Here is a 22,878-nt window from a genome sequence, read left to right on the forward strand (position 1 = left end):
CGAAAGGGGATCATGTGTCATACCGAAATAACGTGAAATTTTCTGAAATATCACATTTTGAAATCCTTTTTAAGGGATTTTTATTCGTTTTTGAGTGTCTGCATAATATAAAATTACGTACTTAATAATGGTTCTCCTGAACTCGAAAACTGTCAAAGATGTTTGATGTGTTACTTATCCCTATTCCCATTTGAATAAAGGTTAAATGAAATATGTCGAATAAATATGGAGGACGGGGTATGTAACATGCCTCAGAGATGAAGCACTTTATCTCCTAATACCGCATATGGCTACATTAATGGTCGATGTTTCAACTCGAACAGAAAATGTAAATATTCAATAAAACTTTAAAAAAGCGAACTTCGAGTCTTTATATCGAAAATTAACAGACTATGACTGGGTAAATCTATGCGATATTGAGGATGTCAATACACTAACTAATACGTTTTATGATATTTTATATAATATTTTGTATGACTGCGTACCACTGAAACGCATCAAGGTACCTAAATATCCTGTGTGGTTCAATGGTGACATTATTAGGAAAATAATGTCAAAATTATATCATTACAAAAAGTGGGAAAAGGTCATTGCAACGCAGAGTATCATAAAGGGAAATACAAGAATCTTAAGAAAGAGATAAAGAAAGGGCTAACAGCAGCATACAAAGTGTACATCCGTGAGACGGAGGAAAACATAGGGATAGATGTAAATAATGTATGGATTTATATTAGAAATAAAAAGAGGGATTCAGGTAGCAATACTTTTGAATACAACAATGAAATCTTACACAATGGGCACGATATTGTAAATGCATTTACTACCTACTTTCTATCGGTGTACAAAGATGCTTCACAGTACTCTATAGTTGAATCAGATAAGTGCGAAATCGGAGTGCTTTCCCAACTCGATATATCGCATATCGAATTGGATGATATCGAGGAAGCAATTAGAATGTTGAAAGCCAAAAAATCAGTGAGGATGGACATCATTCCTCCCTATGTGGTCAAGGCGTGCGCTGAACCGCAAATAAAACCATTGAGTATAATATTCAATAACATTTTAGAACATCACAACTTCATATCAAAATGGAAAATCACTAAAGTTAATCCCTTCCCAAAAAAAGGCAAATGCAAAGAACGTTGATTGCTTTAGGCCAGTGTAAATTCTCTCAGTTTTTTGCAAAGTATTTGAACAAATACTGTACGAGAGAATAATGGCCAACGTACGACCAGCTATATCTCCCATGTAACATGGTTTTATATCGCGGAGGTCGACAATCCCAAACCTTGCCGAATTTGCATATTTTGTAGCTTATGAATTAGACGAAAGGAAATAGGTATCTATGCTGACCTGGCCAAGGCGGTCGATTCGGTAAATGATGACATTTTACTTCAGGAACTATCGTATTTTAATATATTTCTGAAAACGCAATTATGCTGCTAAAATCTTACCTCATGGACCGAAAGCAAATTGTCAATTATAGAGGAAACATATCTCTGGAATACCCTACGCCTTCTGGGGTGCCGCAGGGATTCAATTTGGGCCCACTCATTTTCTTACTCTTTATTAATGACCTCCTGAAAATTATTACGAGATCACGTTGACTTACATTTGCTGACGATGTAAAAATATTTAGAACAATTTGCTCTGACGAAGACAGCCTTGACTTGCAGGCAGACGTAAATAGATTACTACAATGGAGCGAAAATAATATAATTTCATTTAATCTTGATACATGTCAGGTAATGTCTATAACAAACGCTGAAATAAAAGTAAACTTCCAGTGTCAGATGGAAGGAAAACAAATAGCTAAGGTCACTAAATTCACGGATCTTGGTGTCACGTATGACGCAAATCTATGTTTTAAACAGCATATGCATCATATCGTTAACCAAGCATATAAGAAATTAGGATTGATAAAAATATGTGGGGAAGATCTAGAAAGTACATCAATATTAATAATTTTTGTATGTCTCCCTAGTAAGCTCACTCGTAGAATATGCATCGGTAATATGGCAGCCCTTGGACAAAAAAAAAACATATGAGGGAAATAGAAATGATTCAGTCAAAGTTCTTGAGGTTCATAAAGTATAGAGAAGAGAAAGTATATCCTAAATTCAATCCGTACTCTGAGCTTGTATCGCAGTTTAACATTGAAAAAATTGAAGAAAAGTTTAATCTTAATTTGATGAGCACATTATATAAAAGCGTTGATATAAACAGTCTGTCATTTCAATCATTCAAAAAAGTCCTACTGGCTCAGTGGAGAAAGGGGTGAGGGGTTCGTCTGTATAGGAATTAGTGAAACAATTTATGTTATGCACAGATATATGTAATGCACATATACAAATGCACAAAATGTATGCATGTCTTAATGGAACAATGTTCTGTGGCATCATTTGTTAAATAAATAAATAAATATAAAATATCTGGAGAAAATATATGTGCGGTTTCCGACTTTTGGATTGGATTGGAGATAATTTATACCGGGATTGTTTAGAATTTTCTTTGTCGTAAAATTGTGTTTATTTTTGCGGATGTAGCGTCAACAGATTCTGTTGATATGGATGTCTCAACTCGCATCGACTCTTGTCACTCACGGCCAGACAGACGGACGGTCCGATAGAGATGGATGTGTTTACCTACTACCTAGGTCTATCAGATTTTTGAATTTGTAGCTTTGAGACACTGATCGTTCATACGGGCTGATGGACTTGGACAGAAACACTTTACACATTCGCTAATCAGTTTCCTAAAAGGAATATAAGATAATCCAAAAATATAATATAAAAATAATATGGCAATAAATATCGTGTTTAGTAACGTTACAGAAAATCATGAAAAATAAAGTGGGATATTACACAGCCTTTACCCAGTCAGAACTATATTTTTTAATATATATTAAACATAGCTTGTTTATTGTGATAAATGTGAGGTAAAAGGTAAAGTTCCCCGTGCAGATAGCACCGTGCCATAAAGGCACATTTAGGGGATATAGGTATAGGACCCCTCATATTCTCGAACTCGATCTCGGCCATTTGGAGGTGATGTGATCAGCAGCCCGCTGCCGCCGAATTTACCCCTCAGGGTTGGCCCCAGGTAGCAATAGATTTGAAACTGTGTGAGCCCAGACCCGCTTTATGCGGGGACAAGGCCGGGAAAAATTCCGAGAGTATATCAAGCCCCACCCGGAAATCGAACCCTGGTCACCCGCTTGGCAGTTAGACGTCCTGAGGAAAATAACTTCCATTAATTTTTTATCACATCATTCGTAGCATATATTTTGTAATATCAACTTTATAATAAAGATGTATGTATTTCGACGTTCACAAGATTGGACGTTTGACTTCCAATATACCTACATCACACGATGCAGTTCAAAGTGATTCCAGCGAAGGAACTCAAGGTCGAAATGGAGCAGTGGACATGCTGTGAGCAACTTCCACAAATGTTCTCTGGGGCTGCTGTGTTTTTATCAACAACGAAACACAAGACATTAGGTTCCAAGCATGTGCGTGGGTATCACGAATCGAGGCATTGCAATCTGAATTTCTAACCTGTCACGTTTCTCCTTTCCTTCTCAAGTCACAAGGCAGCTGATTCTGATATGCTTACGTCACGGGGAACGACCTACGTTTTTTATTCACTTCTGCTGAAAGGTTTTTGGAAACTATGAATGAAGTTAATTAGAAGCGGAAAATTGAAGGATCTTTTTTTGTGATTGGGTGCTTGTTTATTTACTCATCATTGCTTATATGCACAATTAGCTGAATTGATTGATTGATTGATTTGGTGTTTTAAGTCAACTTTATGCACAGTTACGCTAATCGGGATTGGATCTACAGTTTAAAGTGGGATCCGAACCACTATGTGCCAGGGACCCCATGATGACAAGGCGACGACTCTGCCACTGCGCCATCGAGGAGGCCTCACAATTAACTGAACAGAGACGAGAGGATAACGGTGTATAAAAAGTGAAAATGAAGGACAGGGAATAAAGCGTCAGCGGCACTATCTCGGCAGTCGCCTGAATAGACTCAACAAGACAGCGAGAATTTTAAGGCTGTCGTGAGATGTGAAGCAGTGACCACCCAAATATAAATACGTATATCCTTTACCGAGAAAAATGAAAAACGTAATACAAATGATAGCGAGTGGTTGAAGCTGCATTCAAGGTTCTCCGGGACCGATTCCACATTAAACTGTAATTCCAAACACGGTCAAAAATATATGCTAACTAACTTACTCTATTTTATTGACACATACACTGAGGAATTTAAGTAGGGGCTTCGCCGATAGGACGTTGATCTTGTAAATATAGGTTCCAGGATTTGATTTCTTATGGGGTCACGTTTCAAGTTGTCCTTGTCGCACTTTGAATTTGTAGCTCCAGTTCGATCAGATCGGGCATAAAGTGGACGTAAACTTCCGCTCGCTTCGGTCAAAAATAATATGAAATACTGGCAAAATACATCTGCAAGAGTGAAAAAGCAGCATTAGGCTTCTTACTAAGTTTCTGGAAGCGCCACTGAATTCATGGCAGAAATAGACGTTATTTAATTTCGTTCACATTAAGACGATCCGATTTTATGATGTTATTTATATAATTTTTTTTATTTATCTAAATTTAATTTTCCTTCCATTTCTTCCACACTTTTACGTCAACCATAAAACTTTACCTTATTTTACAGAATGAAATATTCAATGTTTGTCTCGTATGCTCAGAATATAGTATAAAAATTTGGAGCTTAACTCCGTGGGGGGGGGGGGTGGAGGAGAATATTTTTTTTTTTGCAGCTCATAGAAATATCATCCAGGAATATTTTGATAAATAGGTGTTACATTTGCAAAATCATAAAATTACTGATTACTTTAATCCTCGGGTTTCAGGAGTTAACAAAAGTACCATTATCTCGTGATATACCAAAAAAAATTGGGAGCAATTGCTCCTATGCGCCTACTAAGTTACGCCTATGGTTGCCTCACATAAATGCGTCGCTGAAAACCCATAACAGTTTGAAGAATCAAGGATTCCTTCCTAGTAGGCTGCAACAATAATGAATAAATTGAAACGGGACGGTGCAGGGTACAGGTATCTGGATAACTTAGTGGTAGCAACTGTCGTCTTTGACTGTCTCTAAGTCATCGAGCAACTTGGCAACAATATTAAACGTACCATGGCATTGTTACATTCAAAAAGACATATGTGAAAAAATATAAATTCTATTCATATTTTTAAATCACATAAATTGGAATGTTCTGAGAAGGTTCAAATTCGATAGCCCCCTTAAACACACCAGTACCTTCAACAAAACGATTTTTTCAGAATTGGTCTAATTACTTTTGGGACAGAACTTGCATAATATATAGGCTGTGTCCTAGAGAGCAGTAAGTTTCCAGTCAAGAGACAAAGAAAAAAATAGGTATTTACGTTGTTCTTCCCTCGTTTTTTAGTCTGTGGTTATTACTCCCTACACATCGCAGTAATTAAGTACCAATAGAAGTTTCTTCACTTCAACTGAATCTTAATCTTTTCTCGCTATCGATATTGAATCAAGGAGAAATAAGTGGGAAAAATAACTAAACAACATGTATTTACCCGTGATAGGGCCTCTCTAACTTTACACTTTTAACGGACGTCTTTTTAGCTCATGACTTCCTTCTGACATTAACACTAACATTAAGGCACGCGACACACAATATAACCTATCCTAACAAAACATTACCAAACCAATTACACACCCTTGTGATTTTGTATCTGTATTCATAAATATTATTAATGTTGAACACTAACACACATTTACCTTCTACTATTATTAACGTTTATTTTAATCTCTTATCTCCTCGTAGAATGCTGTAAAACCAACGTTGTTCAGGGAAACCGAACAAATTTGGTTCTTCATGCCAATGTCACAGTGAATTACTGTAAACAAAAAAATAAGGAAAATAAAGGATGAATGAAAGAAGGAATCCGTAAAAGAAAAATCGCGGAACTCACGCCCTGAATTAATTTTCAGGTACCAGGGCATAAGAAAATACCTCCGAAAGTATGGTGTTCCCCCCTTTTTCCTTCTGATAATTCTAAACCCATCAAAATACTCAGTCATCTGTAAAAGTAAAGGTTGAGCAATGTTCCGCAACCTTCTTGTCCTCGCACAATACCATAAATTATCCAGTACTGAACACGGCACATCATAAAATTTATTTATCTAAAAAAAATACATTACGGCACTGTTGATATAAATTAAAAGTTTAGGAATGAGTTACAATATAATCAGTTAAAAATACTACTACTACTAGTACTACTACTACTAATAATAATAATAATACAATTCACTGCACTCATAGGTACTTTTGGTATTATTATTATTATTATTATTGAAACGATTCATGCAGCTGATTATATGGATCCGAAACGCCTGTAGATATTATGTATTTGTAAAAACAAACTGACCCTTGCCATCAAGGGGCGTCTTATTTAAGTCATGACAATGGCAGAGCGAAAAATACAAACATAAGAAAACACATTTGTAAGGTAAAACGTAAAGTGCTTCCCTGTGCATTGCACCATGCCATGAAGGAGTAAAGTGGGCGTGGAGTTTGGACCCTACACTTTATTGATCACGGTCGAAGGTGGGGGTGAAGTGATCAGCACCACGTCCATGGCCGCCTTCTTTCGCCAAAAGTTTTCTCCAGGTGCCCACTTTATACGACGCTGGGTGGGCGCCAGAACCGCTTGAACAGGTGGAAAATATATAGGTTCTCCCCCGCTGGGGATCGAACCCGGGTCTCTCGCATGGTAGTCAGATTAAATAATTTACATTCAATTTGTTACTACAGACAAAAGTTCGCAGCACACCCGTGACCTTGTGGAGGAACACCGGTTGCGAAACATAGATTTAGATAGAGGGCAATGGCGCCAAATAATAAGAATTAAAAGTATTTCAGAAATCGAATTCCAGAAAGCTGTGGGGTAAAAAGTGACCTTCAGCCAGACACTGTTTCAACCTCTCCTGACGAGCGCCGATGCACCTTGTATATCTTGGCCTTTGACCGGGAGGTGATTCTCCGGTACCCACAAGGTCTGCGCGGAAAGAAATCGTGTGTATGCGCTCCCCCTCTCACCGCACCACCACCCGAAACCTCCCCCCTTACTCCACTTCCCCCCGGGTACCGACAAGGGCGATAAAACCAGAGCGTGTGGGTGTGTAACGCGGACGCGATTTTTCTGCCACCTGGTGTGGAAAATAGTAAGCTCATCCCACACGTTGCATTGAAATTTGCCACCCTATGGGGACACGTGAAAAACAAATTTTCCCAAGTAAGGATGCTATCCATCAGGTTCTTGCATGTATTTCCTATTACGTAATTTCGTTGTCGTTCCTCAAAAATTCAAGGGCAGTGATCCGAGGCTTCTAAATGTATTTTCGTAACGATTTCCTTGTGGGGACCGGATTTTGGTCCCCACAAGTCGGTGCGGTCCCCACAACGTGGATTCACAACTGACGAGTGTCCCCATAAGGTAGCATCTGCAAAAGCACACACACACACACACACACACACTTCTTACGTTGCCTCTAATTTTGCGTCATCATTCTCAATTTACCGAGTACAGTATGATTTGCCATAATGTAAATACCTTCTTAAGGACGAAGCATGTGGCAACAAGGCAATGTCAGTTCTCATTGAGATTCGTACCAGCGAACAGTCTCAACGGTACATGCTAATTCAAGCACATTATTTTGAAACCTTATATTTCCAACAACTATCCCCTCTTTCCATTTTTCGCCATCTGCACTAATAACGCAGTTGTCCTATGGTGTCAAGACTTTTAAAACACCCTGTACATATACCGATTGTCAAAAATTGAACTATTATTATCTCATGGGCTTAGTCTGACACTGTGTCCGATGCTACTGTTGAGTTCTGGTACATCCAAAACATAAGGTTTGATCCAAAACATGATCAAATAGCTGAAAGGGTTATTTTTAGACTTTTCGCGGCCATATTGGCCACCATATCTAATATCATTTGATAAAGTGGGTCTTTTTAATTTCTTATTATCATAACGCAGTTATAAACTGCAAATTAGGTGAAAATAAGATGTCATGAATGATAAATAACTGCAATAAACTAACAATTTTGAGGTTTAGAATCTTCGTTATGACCGCCATTTTGAAGACGCCATTACAGACAAACGAGGGCTTACAAACTTGGAGTCTGGGGCGTTTTAGGTTCGGGAATTAATGTAGTATCCGCCCCCTAAATGGCACGTTCTCCGCCGGAAGTGAAATATTCTTCCATTTTCTCTTACTTTCGAACCGCACTATGATATTGCCAAATATTTCGAGATATTCCAGGACTTAGAATGGGTGGACTTGGGTGCAGTTTTACATTATTTTGCGGATAATCAGGATGTTTCTGCACATGCTGGAGCGTTTCATTCAACTGCAACTTAAACCTTCTTGTTTCTGTCTCTGTTATTCTGTCTCTTAAGCTACTTTAAATGTAATATGTATGGTTGAGTACGTGATTATGGTGTCAATGTTCAGTACCAACAATTTACATTAATTACTGGAAATACAATGTCTTCTCTTTTCATGAGAATTCTACAAAATTCGTCCCACATATTGAAATGTACTTTACTGTGGGTTAGAGAGTAGCTAAAGCGGGTAAGCAGCGCTGATGCAGGATAAGTGAAAACTAGTAATTTAAAGGTCCACAGAATAACAAGCATCATCATCCATCTAGTCAAAATACTCAATATGACAACATTTAATTTATAAAAAGTTTATTTTTTCGTATTTCTCATTATTCAATACATTGTTTCCTCACATAAAATAAAAGACCAAGTAAATATACTATAACACAGCCAACAATTAAAATAAAATATTTTACCTTCTGGAAAGCCAAGGAGGAATCAAAATTTTCTAGAAGAACGAAACGTTCAAGGAAATAGTTGTCATTCAAATCAATGAACAGATTCCTTTCGGCTGAAACAAAACGAAATGAAAAATGGAAATACAATTAATGTGAACAAAATCTACACAGCCTAAACTTTTAATGCTACAGTCATAGGTGCCGACCTTGGGGACAAGTCACTTTCTGGCCCCAAAATTCATATATAACAAAATTCTTGGCCATATTGTCCCTCTCCTTTCCAATATTTATGTGAAGTTGCCACCTACAGCTACAGGAGGTAAACAGAGTATGTGAAATCAACTACAAGAACGTTAAAAATTCATGAATCACAAATCTTAATGGCAATACTAATGATATTTTATATTCTTAAAATAAATTACACTGGCAAGGAAACAAATTACGAGCATTAAGTATACACTTATTTTTCATTTGTCCCGATGTACATAAAACTTTAAAACTTCAAAAATGTAACTAGAATTGAAAGCAGTATTTGTGCCATTTACTTAATTTACAATGGAAAATGAAGGAAACCTCATATTTCCACCACAATGAAACGATATTTCGGTGATTGTAGTATGATTTTGATTTCGTAAATAGAGAAAAGCGCACCTAATTCCATGATACGAGACAAGCATGTTTTAAGGTCAAGAATATAAATTCAATTACCAGACTCATCAGTCCTCAAAGAACATTTGGGGCGTTTTTACACGTTCCAACGATTTGGCACGTCGAAAGAGAGGGAACTGCTTCCTTGTGTGTGGATGTTGTCCCTTTTAGTAAATCGATATTTCTGTTCCCAAGTTTCTCCATGCCCCTTATTTGTAAACGTAGTATCGGCAGTACAGAGAGAAGACTCATTAATGCAAAGGCAACTCCCACGAACATAAATATTCGCTCACGAACATAAGCGTCGGCAGCGGGGTTGAACAGGTCCGTCTGCCCCACCCTGGAAACTGATATTTACATTTTAAGTTACAAAAAAATAATAATAGAGAAACGTGGGGTAACATACAAATTGCGATAAACGAAGCAGCTTAAAAAGTTATACAAACAGAAAGAAAAGTCTCCAAAAATAAATGGTGAGATGAAGATTGCAGAAGGATTATTCAAGAAAGAGAAGAAAGCAAGAAATAGAGCAATGCAAACAAAGACCAGGGCCAGCCAAGATATGTACACTATAAGAAGAAAGGAAGCTAATAAAATGTGTAGAAGTAAGAAAAAGAAATGGTTGCATGACAAAATCAGACAAATTGAAATGAATTAAAAGAAAATGAAACAAGATAATTTTTCAAAGAGATACAATCCTTCAAACAAAAGCAAACAGTATCGTCAATGATGTGTTAAGGTACAGAAGGTAACATCATCTCAGAAAAAGTTCAAGTCCTAAATAGATGGAAGGAATACTTCAGAAATATTCTTGATAATAATGTAACAACAAGTATGCAGTTCCGAATAAAGCAGAATGACAGTAATAAACAAAAACTACATCCTTCATCGTGGAATGAGATAAGCCACGTAATACAAAGCTAAAAACAAATAAAGATGCAGGATCAGACAACATCCGTCTAGAATTAATTAATAGAAAGAGAACGTTGAAACAGAAGATGCAGAGCTAATATTAAGTGTATGAAATTACGAAATGTTACCAATTGAATGGAATTAAGGTGTAGTGTGCCCAAATTTTTAAAAAATGGAGATAGATTAAATTGTGATAATTACAGGCCAAATACACTCCTAAACATTGCATATAAAATACTTGCTATAATACTAAATAAAAGGCTAATTGAAAAGACTGAATGAAAATTTGACCTATACCAAATGGGAATCCGATCCAACCGATCAACTACAGATAACATATTCATAGTAAAACAGATCTTTGAAAATAGCATTGAATATTATTTTGGTGATTTAAGTCTACTTTATGCACAGTAAGGCTAATCGGGACTGGGCCTACAGTTTAAAGTGGGATCCGAACCACTATGTGCATCCACCTGGTATCGAACCCGGTACCCCTTCATAACAAGGCGACGACGCTACCACTGCGCCAACGGGGAGGCCAGAATATTATATTGCGCTCTAGAACTTGTTTATAGATATTAGCCATCATGCATTTGACTCAGTGCATAGGAACATAGTAATAGAACATTTAAAATTATATGAAGTACTAAGCTAATTAAACTAATTATGTTAAGCAAAGGTAAAAATAAACAGAGAACTTAGTGAAGAATTCAAAGCAGAATGTGGAGTCAAGCAAGGTGATCCCTTATCTGCAACTCTGTTTAGTATAGTGACAGACTCTATATTGAAACAGATGGAACTGAGACGAAACATATCGACAAGATTAAGACAATGTATTGCATATGCGGATTATATCTTTCTAACAATAAGGACGATAAGGAATAGAAGAATTGAGATATTTTAAATATCTTGGATCAGTAGTAAATGGCGACAACACAATTGAAGAAGAAATTAAAAATGAGATAATTATTCTGGGTAATAAAGCATATTTCGCTAACTTAGCTTTATTAAAGAGCAAATTAATATCGAAATCTGCTAAACTGAGACTTTATCACAGCATAATACGACCGTAATACCATATGGATGCGAAACTTGGACCCTCAAAGAAACTCTGAATAATTGAAAGGAAAATCTTAAGAAGAATTTATGGACGTCTGAAAGAACCTGATAGTAATTGGAGAGTACAAACTAATGGGGAACTCAACAAATTAATGAGGAATGAAAATATCGTAAATGTCATCAAATCACAAAGACTAAGATGGTTTGAGCACATGAATAGAATGTCTCATGAAAAACTAGTAAAAGAAATATACAAATGAAAACCACTCGGAACACGAGACTTTGGCAAGGCAAAGGAACGATGGGAAGATTAAATAATTAAAGATTTGAAAGACATGAAAGTAAAGAATTGGACGAAGAGCATCTAGGATAGAAAAACGCGGAGAAATGTTGTTGAGACGGCCAAAATATTCAATACATGACGATGTAGTGCCTCAAGAAGTACAGCAGTGCAGAGAGAAGACTCATTAATGCAAAGGCAACTCCCACGGACTCCAGAACATGTGCGTTGGCAGCGGGGTTTAACAGGTCCATCTGACCCCCCCTGGAAATTGCCATCTTTAATTTTAAGTTACACAACATAAACATAAATATTGCTACTGTTATTGTTAGTAATAGAAATAAAGTTCAGTTAGTTATTATTCCAACGTTTAAATCGAAAGAAAAATCCGTGTAGAATACACACACCAGTTTATGTTTCAGTCTTCTTCTTTCAATTTTTTTTTTAAAAAATAGAGTTTTATGTGGAAGACTATACAACTAAAAAATTATGTAACTAAAAACAAAATTTCCTCCAAATTATAAAGATTTTTTGAACGAGATGTGTAAAAGTTAATTACAAAATACAATAACTATGTATGTCGGTACAGAAACTGTGTAGAATTAAAAATAACGAAAAACAGTTGTCCTGGATATTCACTACATGGTGGATCGGGTAAAAAAAAGTCTCATAGAAAAATATAATAATAACAATAATTTAATTTGAATTTAAATTTAAAATTTTGGGTGCGTCAGCACTAAGGCTATTTTGCACCCGTCACATTATACGGGGTCCAGCCCCTTATCGTTACAAGTCACAACTCTAACGTTGCAGAACTAAAATCATAAAATATTAAAATGTTCTGACTTTCGCTAAAAGCTGAGGCTGTAAAGGGGCACTCAGCACTCATAAGGACAAAAGAACAGGACAACACAAACAAAATTATACTAGCCATGGGGCCAGTCGCCAGAGTCCTCAGGCCAGGGTGCGCTAACGTGGAAGTGAGGTTGACATTTGGGTGTACTACGTGGAAGGTCACCCCTTACACCCCAATAATAACAATAATTATTGTAAAGATAAATTTGGATAAAATTTGATTGTTTTCATTAATATATATTAGTTATTATTTTATAATAATAACAAGCTAAATAATAATAATAATTATTATTATTATTACTAATATTATTTGAACTCTTAAAGTTTTATCATGGGCGACGCCCATATTTACGAAATGAAACAGTTGTTTCTGTTTGCTGTTGGAAAATGTATAAGATAAAGTTAGCTATTTCGTTTGTAATTGAATGGATTTGTATTTTTTGTATTTATTACTCATTTAGGAAGTTTAATTATAAACACCGTAATATACTTAGAAATAATTAGAATTTACGGTGCAACGTACTTTTTGCAACTTCTAAGTTAATATTCCTAAAAATTTGCAAGTCCATAATTCTTAACCTTAGGAACATTGCTCTTCAGTGAAAGCCGAGAGTAACCATCTTTCGGACGGGTCGTCAAGTAAACGGAAAATGCGTGAACTAAGAAACTATAAATCGCTAATATAATACACAACAAAAGAGAAATAGTCAATTTTTATGCAGGGGTTGAGACATTGAATCTGGTTTTGCTTTACGTGAAGGTAATCGCTATCAAGTTTGAATAAGCATAAGGCAAATTTCTGAGGAGCTTAGATGGCATTATATTTACAATACCCTGTTCAATATAGAACAGTTCTCTTCTTTTCTACACACCCTGTGGGGAGAATGAGTTTATAATGAAGGCAGGTGGAAGTTTTCACAAATTCTAAAGTGTTTTCAAGGGCTTCTGATCAGCAAAATATAATAGAGCACTTGGTTAGACGCTGGAGTCACGTCACGCAGGGGAGGTCGAGGTTTCAAATCCCACTCTCTACTAGTTTCGTCTTTTGTTCACTGGTCACAGACCGGTGGTATGTTAGAAGTACAAAATACAACATAAAAGTTTATCAGAACATTCTAAAAATCAATCCGATTTTACGATGTTCCTTGTTCTGTTCTTGACCTCGCACTTAAAATATTGCTTATTTGGATACACTAAAATATATAGAATTATATTAAACAGTTATGCACTACATTGGTGCACAATGCATATTTTAATGAGTTCAAATTCCTAAGATTGATTATTCTATATATTTTCTGTTCCTTCGTTATTAACCCTCTGTTATACGCGTGAGCGCGGCGCTCACCCTGGGATATAATTGTAAGTTCTTCAGGCCCAGATAATGATATCACTTTCTGGTCTTGTGTAGCTGTCATTTGGAATGTATATGGCCAGGTGACGTCAGTTTAAGGTTGTGGTATTGACCTCTGTCTGTGCAGACATGTCATTTTGATGACAGTCCATGTTTTGTGAGCGCCGCGCTCACACGTATACCAACCGCGTAACCATTTTTTTCACGTAATACTTATTTTATTTCTGCGTGCACAGAATTCGTGTTGTATCACTGTTTTCTGTTTTGATTCTTCGGTAATTATTTTATTTGGCTTATTTCACTTATTACTGTCATTATTTATGGCTAAATGAACTTTGAAATCTAATTTTTGTTACGAATGAACAACAACAGCAGTTCCGAACATTATTTGCTGAATCGAGTGATGACAAAAAGGGAAGACCTGGGCAGGGTGTCTGATTCTCAGGGTACAGATGATAACGTTGTTGAGGAGTTATTGAAAAGCGAAAATGATAGCAAGACGGAGCAATCTCTTTGTGAATATGAGCCTATTTTTACGTGTTCTTTTCCTTCAATATATTGGGTGAGATGAAACTACCAAGTAGATTGTACATCTTTCTCGTCAACACTTAATATATATATTATTAAATGTGTTACTAATGTTGTGCAAATTAGTTGATATCAAAAGTAAATACCAAATAGAGTTATAAAAATTGTTGTGTTTTCCGTGATTCATTGTCTCTCACATTAGGTAATCAGTAATATTGATGAAGAGAAAACTTCTAATAAGTATTTACGTAGTGTATGACATCTATAAAACGCAAAACAGAAGAGATGACCGATGGATGCTCTGCATGAAAAATACTTTCCTCATTTATACGTAATGTATTCGATATAACAAACTCTCCGCCTCCCCGATGGCGCAGTGGTAGCGTCGTCGACTTGTAATCAAGAGATCCCGGGTTCGATACCCGGTGGAGGCACAAGTGGTTCGGATCCCACTTTAAACTGGAGGTGCAATCCCGATTAGCCTTACTGTGCATAAAGTAGACTTAAAACACAAACTCAATCAAACTCAATGATACTGAATGACACTGGCACCTGATGAGTACTGCATCTGACAGAATTTTAAAAACTTAGCTAAACGAAGTTTCCTTGAAGTATGAATAACATTAGTATTTACATTGATATAATATACTTAGAACATTACAAAACTTAATTCTCGGTAAATATACTTGGGTACCTAACAAATAAATATATAAAACAGGAGTGGGTAGGATTCGGCACTGTGATGTTTCGGCCTTGAGGAAAAGATGAATAATTGTCCAAGTTTAAACGAAGTGCTCTGCAACTTTAGTCACAATAATCTCATTAAAGCAACTAGAAACTGTATTAGCACAAATAACTGTTCCAAACCACTTTTCGCCACATATTGTGGAAAAAACACACTTTGCAGTAATGATCTGTATGATAACTCAAATATTGTCTACACTCCCATGGACTTGTGCTCAAATTTGACGGAAATTTTCTCCAGGTGGATTAAAACTGGTCCAGTTTTTCAAACCTTACGTGAATTTCTCTCTTTTCAATTTGAGGACGAATATTTGCAAATATCCTCCAACATTCTACAGGGTGGCTCAATAAGTCACTTAACACCCTCAGTACAAGGCCACTGCTGCATGGAATTTGAAATTGGCTATGACCAATCGTTATCTGGCCAAGGGGGAACCACATTGACGCCACCCACACGGTCGGCGGCCATCTTGATGTCCGCCATCTTGAATTCAACTTCAGAATTTTAAATGGGAAGGGGGTAGTGCGACATATCAAAATTAGCTAGAATTTCACGAGAAATGCAATGGTGAAGGTGTTTTTGACGTATCTTTAACCAGTAAGAAGTTATGACTGAATTCTTGTACCAATTTGCTCCTTTTCGAGGTGTTAGAAAAATGCCTTAAAATTTGTTTAGCGCTTCGGTAATGCATCGAGATCAAAGTGACGTCTATGGAGAGACGTTCGCATGCCATTGCACATTATTTTAATCGGATACATGCATGAAGAGCTGTGCATTATGAATTGTTGTCGCGAACAATTTACAGTGTGACGCTTCCATTGAATTAAAAGTCCTTCACAGTGACAAGGCTAATGTTTATTCTTCATAAGGAAGTTCATAAACAGAATATGTGATCCTTGTCATCTGATAACTAACTTTGGACAAAAACTGCTTCATAACGTTCCCATAAGTGTCCTGGTGTTCTTCCCTATTGAAAAAACTCTGTAAAAAGTACCTTCTTTCATAAGCAAGGATGAAAAAAACTGTTTATTTAACAAATCCAAGTAGCCCTAAGCATTTAAGGTTCCGTTGATGGAAAATTGACTAACCAATCGTGTTCCACACACCACGTCACACCATTAACTTACCAACACTAACCATTTAGCTTTGATCTGTCGAAAATGGGTTATCAGATAAAAATCATCGAATATTCTGTTTATGAACTTCCTTATGAACATAAACATTAGCCTTGTCACTGTGAAGGACTTTTAATTCAATGGAAGCGTCACACTGTAAATTGTTCGCGACAACCATTCATAATGCACAGCTCTTCATGGATGTATCCGATTAAAATAATGTGCAATGGCATGCGAACGTCTCTCCATAGACGTCACTTTGATCTCGATGCATTACCGAAGCGCTAAACAAATTTTAAGGCATTTTTCTAACACCTCGAAAAGGAGCAAATTGGTACAAGAATTCAGCCATAACTTTTTACTGGTTAAAAATACGTCGAAAACACCTTCACCATTGCATTTCTCGTGAAATTCTAGCTAATTTTGATATGTCGCACTACCCCCTTCCCATTTAAAATTCTGAAGTTGAATTCAAGATGGCGGACATCAAGATGGCCGCCGACCGTGTGGGTGGCGTCAATGTGGTTCCCCCTTGGCCTGATAACGATTGGTCATCACCATTTCCATGTTGCGCGCTGCAGTGGCCTTGTACTGAGGGTGTTAAGTGACTTATTGAGCCACCCTATATATTATACTAACGAGTCTTGTTTGTGTATTAAGCGACTGCTTCATAGTTTCGAGCTTGATTGAATACGCTAGAATCTAAACCTTACAAGCGACAGTTAGTTATTAATTGAGCAGAATGACCTATGTCTGAGTTGGCTACGTTTTGTTGGTTCTCAAGTGCTGCATTGGCAAATTTACAAATTCTGAACTTCTATCGGGGCGGTCAAATAGAAGTTGTGAATCGTACGTACAGTCACCACCAATAAAATTGAAACATCTGGATCTGAAATTCAAGCTTCCGTGCAATGTGTTATGTGTGTGTTGCCTAACTCTAAGGCCATGAGACGACATCTATAGCAACTTTTCAATTGGAAGTTCTGCTGTCGCAATGCAGGGGAGCCTTTATTTCAGGATGTAGGTGTCCCACTGTTATTGCCGGTGACTGTACGTACCAAATATTTCGTTAAACGAACCTGAAATGAGCTTCTTCAGATTTTGCAAGGCGGTTTCCAGCTTCCTCTCCACGAATGCTTCGTGTGTAGCTGTTCTCTTTAATAGAGGCTTCTGTCTGCTGACTGCTCTTATTTTCCTTAAGGCACTGCATTTCCCAAGTGCACCGAACTTTCCCCACCAAGGACTCATCATTATGGTACCTACAATAATGTTTCAGGTTACACTTCTAATGTTGCACTTAATGCTTAATATTTACATACTAAACAAAAATAATTTTGTAAATTGTAAACCATTAAAAATGCATGGATTTCGATCAAACTATGCTTACCCAAATAACAATAAATGTGCCACAAATGAAAGCACAACACATTCAAGAAAACATTGGGCACCACTTTCTTGTCCATACCTAAATTATTTATATTTTGTTTGCCTATAGGATTTGTGATTTATTAACCCATGAGATAAAAAAGTAAGGAAAAAATGCATCCCACTAATCTCACGCATTTTCTAAATAGAAAATGAGATTGTGTGCAAGGAAAACTACAGGTGAATTATTTGATTTACATTTACGCCCAAGAGAAAGAAACACATTGTATGCGGCTGCAGGAAATTCAATATTCTCTAGCTTTGTACTAGTAATTTGCAACCACTAAACGAAAGAAGAAGCCTACGCAAAGTAATATTTTCTACATGTATTGTTCCGTAATTGAATCACTGAAAGATTAAATATAATGGGCTATCTGACAAAAAATTCCCCTGTTCCAATTTCGTTTACAATGAATGGTCCTCCTTTGCCTTTCAGTTAACTTTAGTTTCCTTTTTCTTATTTGTTTTTCACTCTTCATGACTGAACAAGCGTCATAAACAGACAATGTTTGCGTCGACTGGCGAAACTCACGCCTCCTCCTTCTTTCAAAGACCAAAGTGTCTCACTGGGAGAGCTCTGAATATTTTTTAATTTACACATCTTATCTGTCAAATGCAAAGCGAAGCCCTGGTCACGTGAAATTATTACTTATGTGGACTTGGAAAATTACATTTAGTAAAAATTTTCTTCGACGCCTGTAAGCGGTGTGTGAGACACCCGAATGCAAATCCCTCTTCCCTCGTACACCCTGCACTGTATTTTGCCGACTAACGAGGCTCTGACGACTGGACTCACAGTCAGCATATTTCTCTGTGGGAGTTGTGTGCTGTACAAGTTTATTTCTGATCTTCGCGATTAGCCAAAAGTGGCAGAAAATAGAAGTAAAAGAATATAAATTAATCAATCGTTTCTATAAGCCCCATCGAGTTCCCAGGTACCTGTTTAGACCACCTTGGGTCTCTCAACACCTGATGGGGTCGCACCTGGTTACCATAACCAGAACCAAGCCAATCAGTGCCTCAATAGCAGGTCGGAGCTAACAAACCTTACAAATCTCTCAATATGGAAGAAGACACAGGATCTTTCAAGTAACACATTTATTCAATACATTCAAAATTATGGTACAAACAATCATTATTTTCCTCCTGATGCACCTGTATCATACGATTACACTGATTGGGCTAATATATTACTTACATATATATGTAAAAAAAAGCGGCATTCACTCAGCTCTGTTTCACACAATAAGCATTACATCTTGATCCAAGCAACACACAAACAGTTTTGGCGCTACGTGCCTCACTGACCTCATGGGAACTTGCAGGACACACTGTTTTTCACATCTGCAATTCCAAGCAGTACAAAGGAACTGAACTAGCATCCCAGCCACTGCACAGACAACAGACTTCCACTTCTGAAGTTATGTGACTGATGGGAGAGCTCTGATTTTTTGGTGTGACCAGCAGTAATGGCGCTTGCCCGCCCATGTTGTTGTCGTGTGTCCGCCATCTTGGAAAAATCCCGAAATGGTGACTTTGTATATATCTAATGCAAGAATTTTGTGATTTTACATTTTTTGCTTTTAACGAATGTGATTGCTTGGAATTAATTGCTAACAGTTAAAAAAATGTTTTCAAAGTGTTCTTGGTTTGGTTTGATTTGGTATTTTAAGTCTACTTTGTGCACACTAAGGCTAATCGGGACTGGACCTACAGTTTAAAGTGAGATCCGAACCACTATGTGCCTCCACCGGGTATTGAACACGGGACCCCTTGATTACAAGACAACGACGCTACCATTTTTTTAAGGAATACACGGAGGAATCCCCCACCATTCACACTTTTTCTCACTTTTACACTTTTCAATTCTTACAGTTTCTCAGTTTCTAACCATCTGGACAAGCACAAATACCCATGTCTTACCCGGGACTCGAACCCGGAACCCCTGGCGTTGTAGCGTGCTCTGCTAACAACTTTTTTTTATGTGGTAAACACTCTTTTTTTATTGTCTCATTATGATATACAAGTTATGGAATTACATTGTTTTTGACATAAGTGTATTACTGCTATTACAATTTGTATTTCTACCTGGTTAACCTTTACATTTTTGTTTGACCTAAATTAAGTATAAAGCACTAATAAGAAATTTGCATACCATTTCTTCCTTGCTTGGAGAGGAATTTTTTCGTATTGTTCTTGCAAGAAGATACTGAATTGTTTCTGAAAATTGCTCTCGTCATTTTGAAATATATATAATAAGTATTCTGTTATCAACCATTGTACTGCTCGTTGTTTTGTTGGTGGAAAAAAATTGAAATCAGGAAAAACTATATCTGTATCCGTAAACTTTGTTAATGAGGTGCGGCATATACGACTGAGCATTGTTCGCAATTTGTTCCATGCCGTGGAGGAGTTTCGGCACTTCGTTATCCTGTGGGCTAAAGAGTCAGGCACGTTGCATGAAATACAGTTAGGAGAGTCACTGATTCCATATTGGTATGTCCTATCTCTTGTCACTATAACACGATGAACCACTTTGTACGATATTGATTGGGCCGCTTTTGAAAGGTGTTTGACGGAGACATTTTCCCATATTTGTGGCCAATTATGTGTATTGAAATCCCTGACTATTCGTGGTACTGCGTGCTTAAAACTATTGATTTCTCTATATAACTTTTTAACAGATGGTGTAATTGTCTCATGTCGTAATAACTGGTAGCATACCTGTAAAGCGATGTCCTTATAAAACAAAAACCTTTTGGGGATACTTTGGATATCGAATGGAGCTTCTAATGGAATGTTCCGTATTATCGTCTGTATACATGCTTGGGTCGTTGACTCGTGCAGTGAGAAAGCTGTTTGAAGGCCAGTCTGTACAAACAATGCTCTTGCCTGTGTGTTCACGTGTATTAGTCGGAGGCACTCAAAAAACCTATTAAAAAATAAGTATATTAATTATGTAAATAACTTAACATCAGAGTGTATGACTGATCCAAAGAAGTTCTTTTCGTTAGTAAATTCAAGAAAGCAGAACCCGCGTGTGCCGATGGAAATTGTGCATAATTCTACCACCGCTGTAGGAGATGAGAGAGCGCATCTTTTTAATGTGTTTTTTCATGAAAATTTCTACTCAGAGACAATTTCTGAACCTCTTCCTATAGTCAAGTCTGTCAGTTCACACACTCTCTATTGGATTAAAAAATCTCCTGAAGAAGTAAAATCTCTCCTCTCCTTTTTGCCGTTGCGCCGGTCATTAGCCCCAGATGGAATTCCGACAATTTTTCTTCGTAAAACTGCTGACTCCTTAGCTCACCCTCTCTGGTTGTTACTTAACAAGTGTTTTTCTACAGGTGTGTGTCCGGACTTGTTCAAACGTGCCAATATTGTACCTATCTACAAATCTGGAGACAAAAATTCCACAAATCTGTACAGACAGATCTCTCTTTTGTCACTTATCTCCATTGTCTATGAGAAAATAATTAAAGACAGGTTGCTAAAGTTTACATCTCCCTTTATAAATACTGCTCAGCATGGATTCCTTCCAGGCAGCTCTTGCTTGAACAATCTATCGGTATTACTTTCACATGCTACTCAGTCTATCTCAAATAATTCCCAGCTTGACGTTATATATTTCGACATTTCAAAAGCCTTCGATAAAATAAATCATAATCTTCTTATTCATAAATTACAATCGGGTCATTCCATGTCAAATCATCCAGAATTTTGTGAAAATGTCACCCACCATCCCCGATTTTGATGAAATTCGGTATGCTTATAGAACTTTTGATGCTGATTACAAAAATGACAACGTTTTTTAAATTAGTCAAGGGGATCAGAAGTTACGCGGTTTTTAAGATCTCCGTGTACGCCACATGCGGCTCCACTTTGAATAACACGCATTAGGTTATAAACGATCGTATCTTCCCTCGGGTTTGCCGTAGAAACTTTAACTTTGTTTTATTTTCTTCAGAATAGTATAAGCTTTCATTTAAATAACGTTTCAGATTAATGCATCAGTAAACATGTATTCTTATATATAGTTTTATGTATTTTTTAGAAAAATAAATGACTAACTTCAATAGCAAATTTCATGCAATGCCCCCCCTTCAATTTACCCCCAATTTTATATGTAGGTAGCTCAGAGTGTGTACTAATGCCTGATGGAAAAATTGGGATGGGCGGTTCAGACACAGGGTGATAAAAAAATCATTTGCATAAAATGGCATTAAAAGTAAATCTTCTTAAAAATGCTTATGTATTTAGCACAAAGCCTGAAGTACAATATGTTTCAAGCTACAATATTCAAAATTTATGTTCACTATGTGCGAATGTAAGCATAGGCGTAACCTGGTGGGGGCAAAGGGAAGCTCTTGCCCTCTCCCAAATTTATAGATTAATTTAAAATTTGCAAGTAGTAATTACAGTGGAACCCCGATTTAAGTTCCTCGATTTTACATTTTCCTTAATTTTGCATTCAATCTTGGTGGTCCCAACATAGCAAATTGTTTAAAAATTTTCCAAGATTTTACAATTTCCCGCGTATTAATTTTTTTCAGCTTGATCTCCTGGATAATGTAAAATCGATGTTCCACTGTATCTAAGTTAGTTTCAACTGTCTTCAGTTTTTTTTAAAATTTTATATATTATATAATTTTATATATAATCATTATTAACATTCCCAAGTTTAGCAAATTTATCTTCGTGAACATTCTTTTTGTGCATTTTATCTCAATATGGGAGTTCTTTTTTTGGCTACTCTACATGGGGATACGTAATATGAAGAAAGAATCAATACTACACATTTGTGCTGATTGAAGTTTTTTTTTCAAATGGAGCTTTTTCGCCACATACCACAGAAAATATCCTTGTGACGGGATGGTTGGAACAGTAAAAATACTTGTATAGACTTCTATAGGATAAAGCAACAAGTACGGCAATTATGTACCAATTCCATAGAAGTAGTATTCAAGGCATAAATTTCTTAGTAATCATCTAGGGTAAAATAACAACAACCCACAGTACAATGTGTCAGCAATTGCAAAGTACTACAACAGTATCAGGAAGTATGCACAAATTT

General features: G+C 36.7%; 1 protein-coding gene across 1 annotated transcript in view; it reads right to left on the reverse strand.

Moving 5' to 3' along the window:
• The window catches only part of LOC145979629 (uncharacterized), a 91,350-nt gene that overhangs the window by 49,920 nt on the left and 18,552 nt on the right, over window positions 1-22,878 (reverse strand). Inside the window, exons 2-3 of the mRNA XM_083112595.1 lie at window positions 17,456-17,635; window positions 8,902-8,996 (exon numbers count right to left, since the gene is read on the reverse strand). Coding sequence (XP_082968721.1) covers window positions 8,902-8,996; window positions 17,456-17,627 — 267 coding nt within the window. The 5' untranslated portion in view covers window positions 17,628-17,635. The remainder of the gene's footprint in view (window positions 1-8,901; window positions 8,997-17,455; window positions 17,636-22,878) is intronic.

This window comes from Lepisma saccharinum, chromosome 26, assembly GCF_977018435.1.
Source record: "Lepisma saccharinum chromosome 26, izLepSacc3.1, whole genome shotgun sequence".
NCBI classification, from domain to species: domain Eukaryota; kingdom Metazoa; phylum Arthropoda; class Insecta; order Zygentoma; family Lepismatidae; genus Lepisma; species Lepisma saccharinum.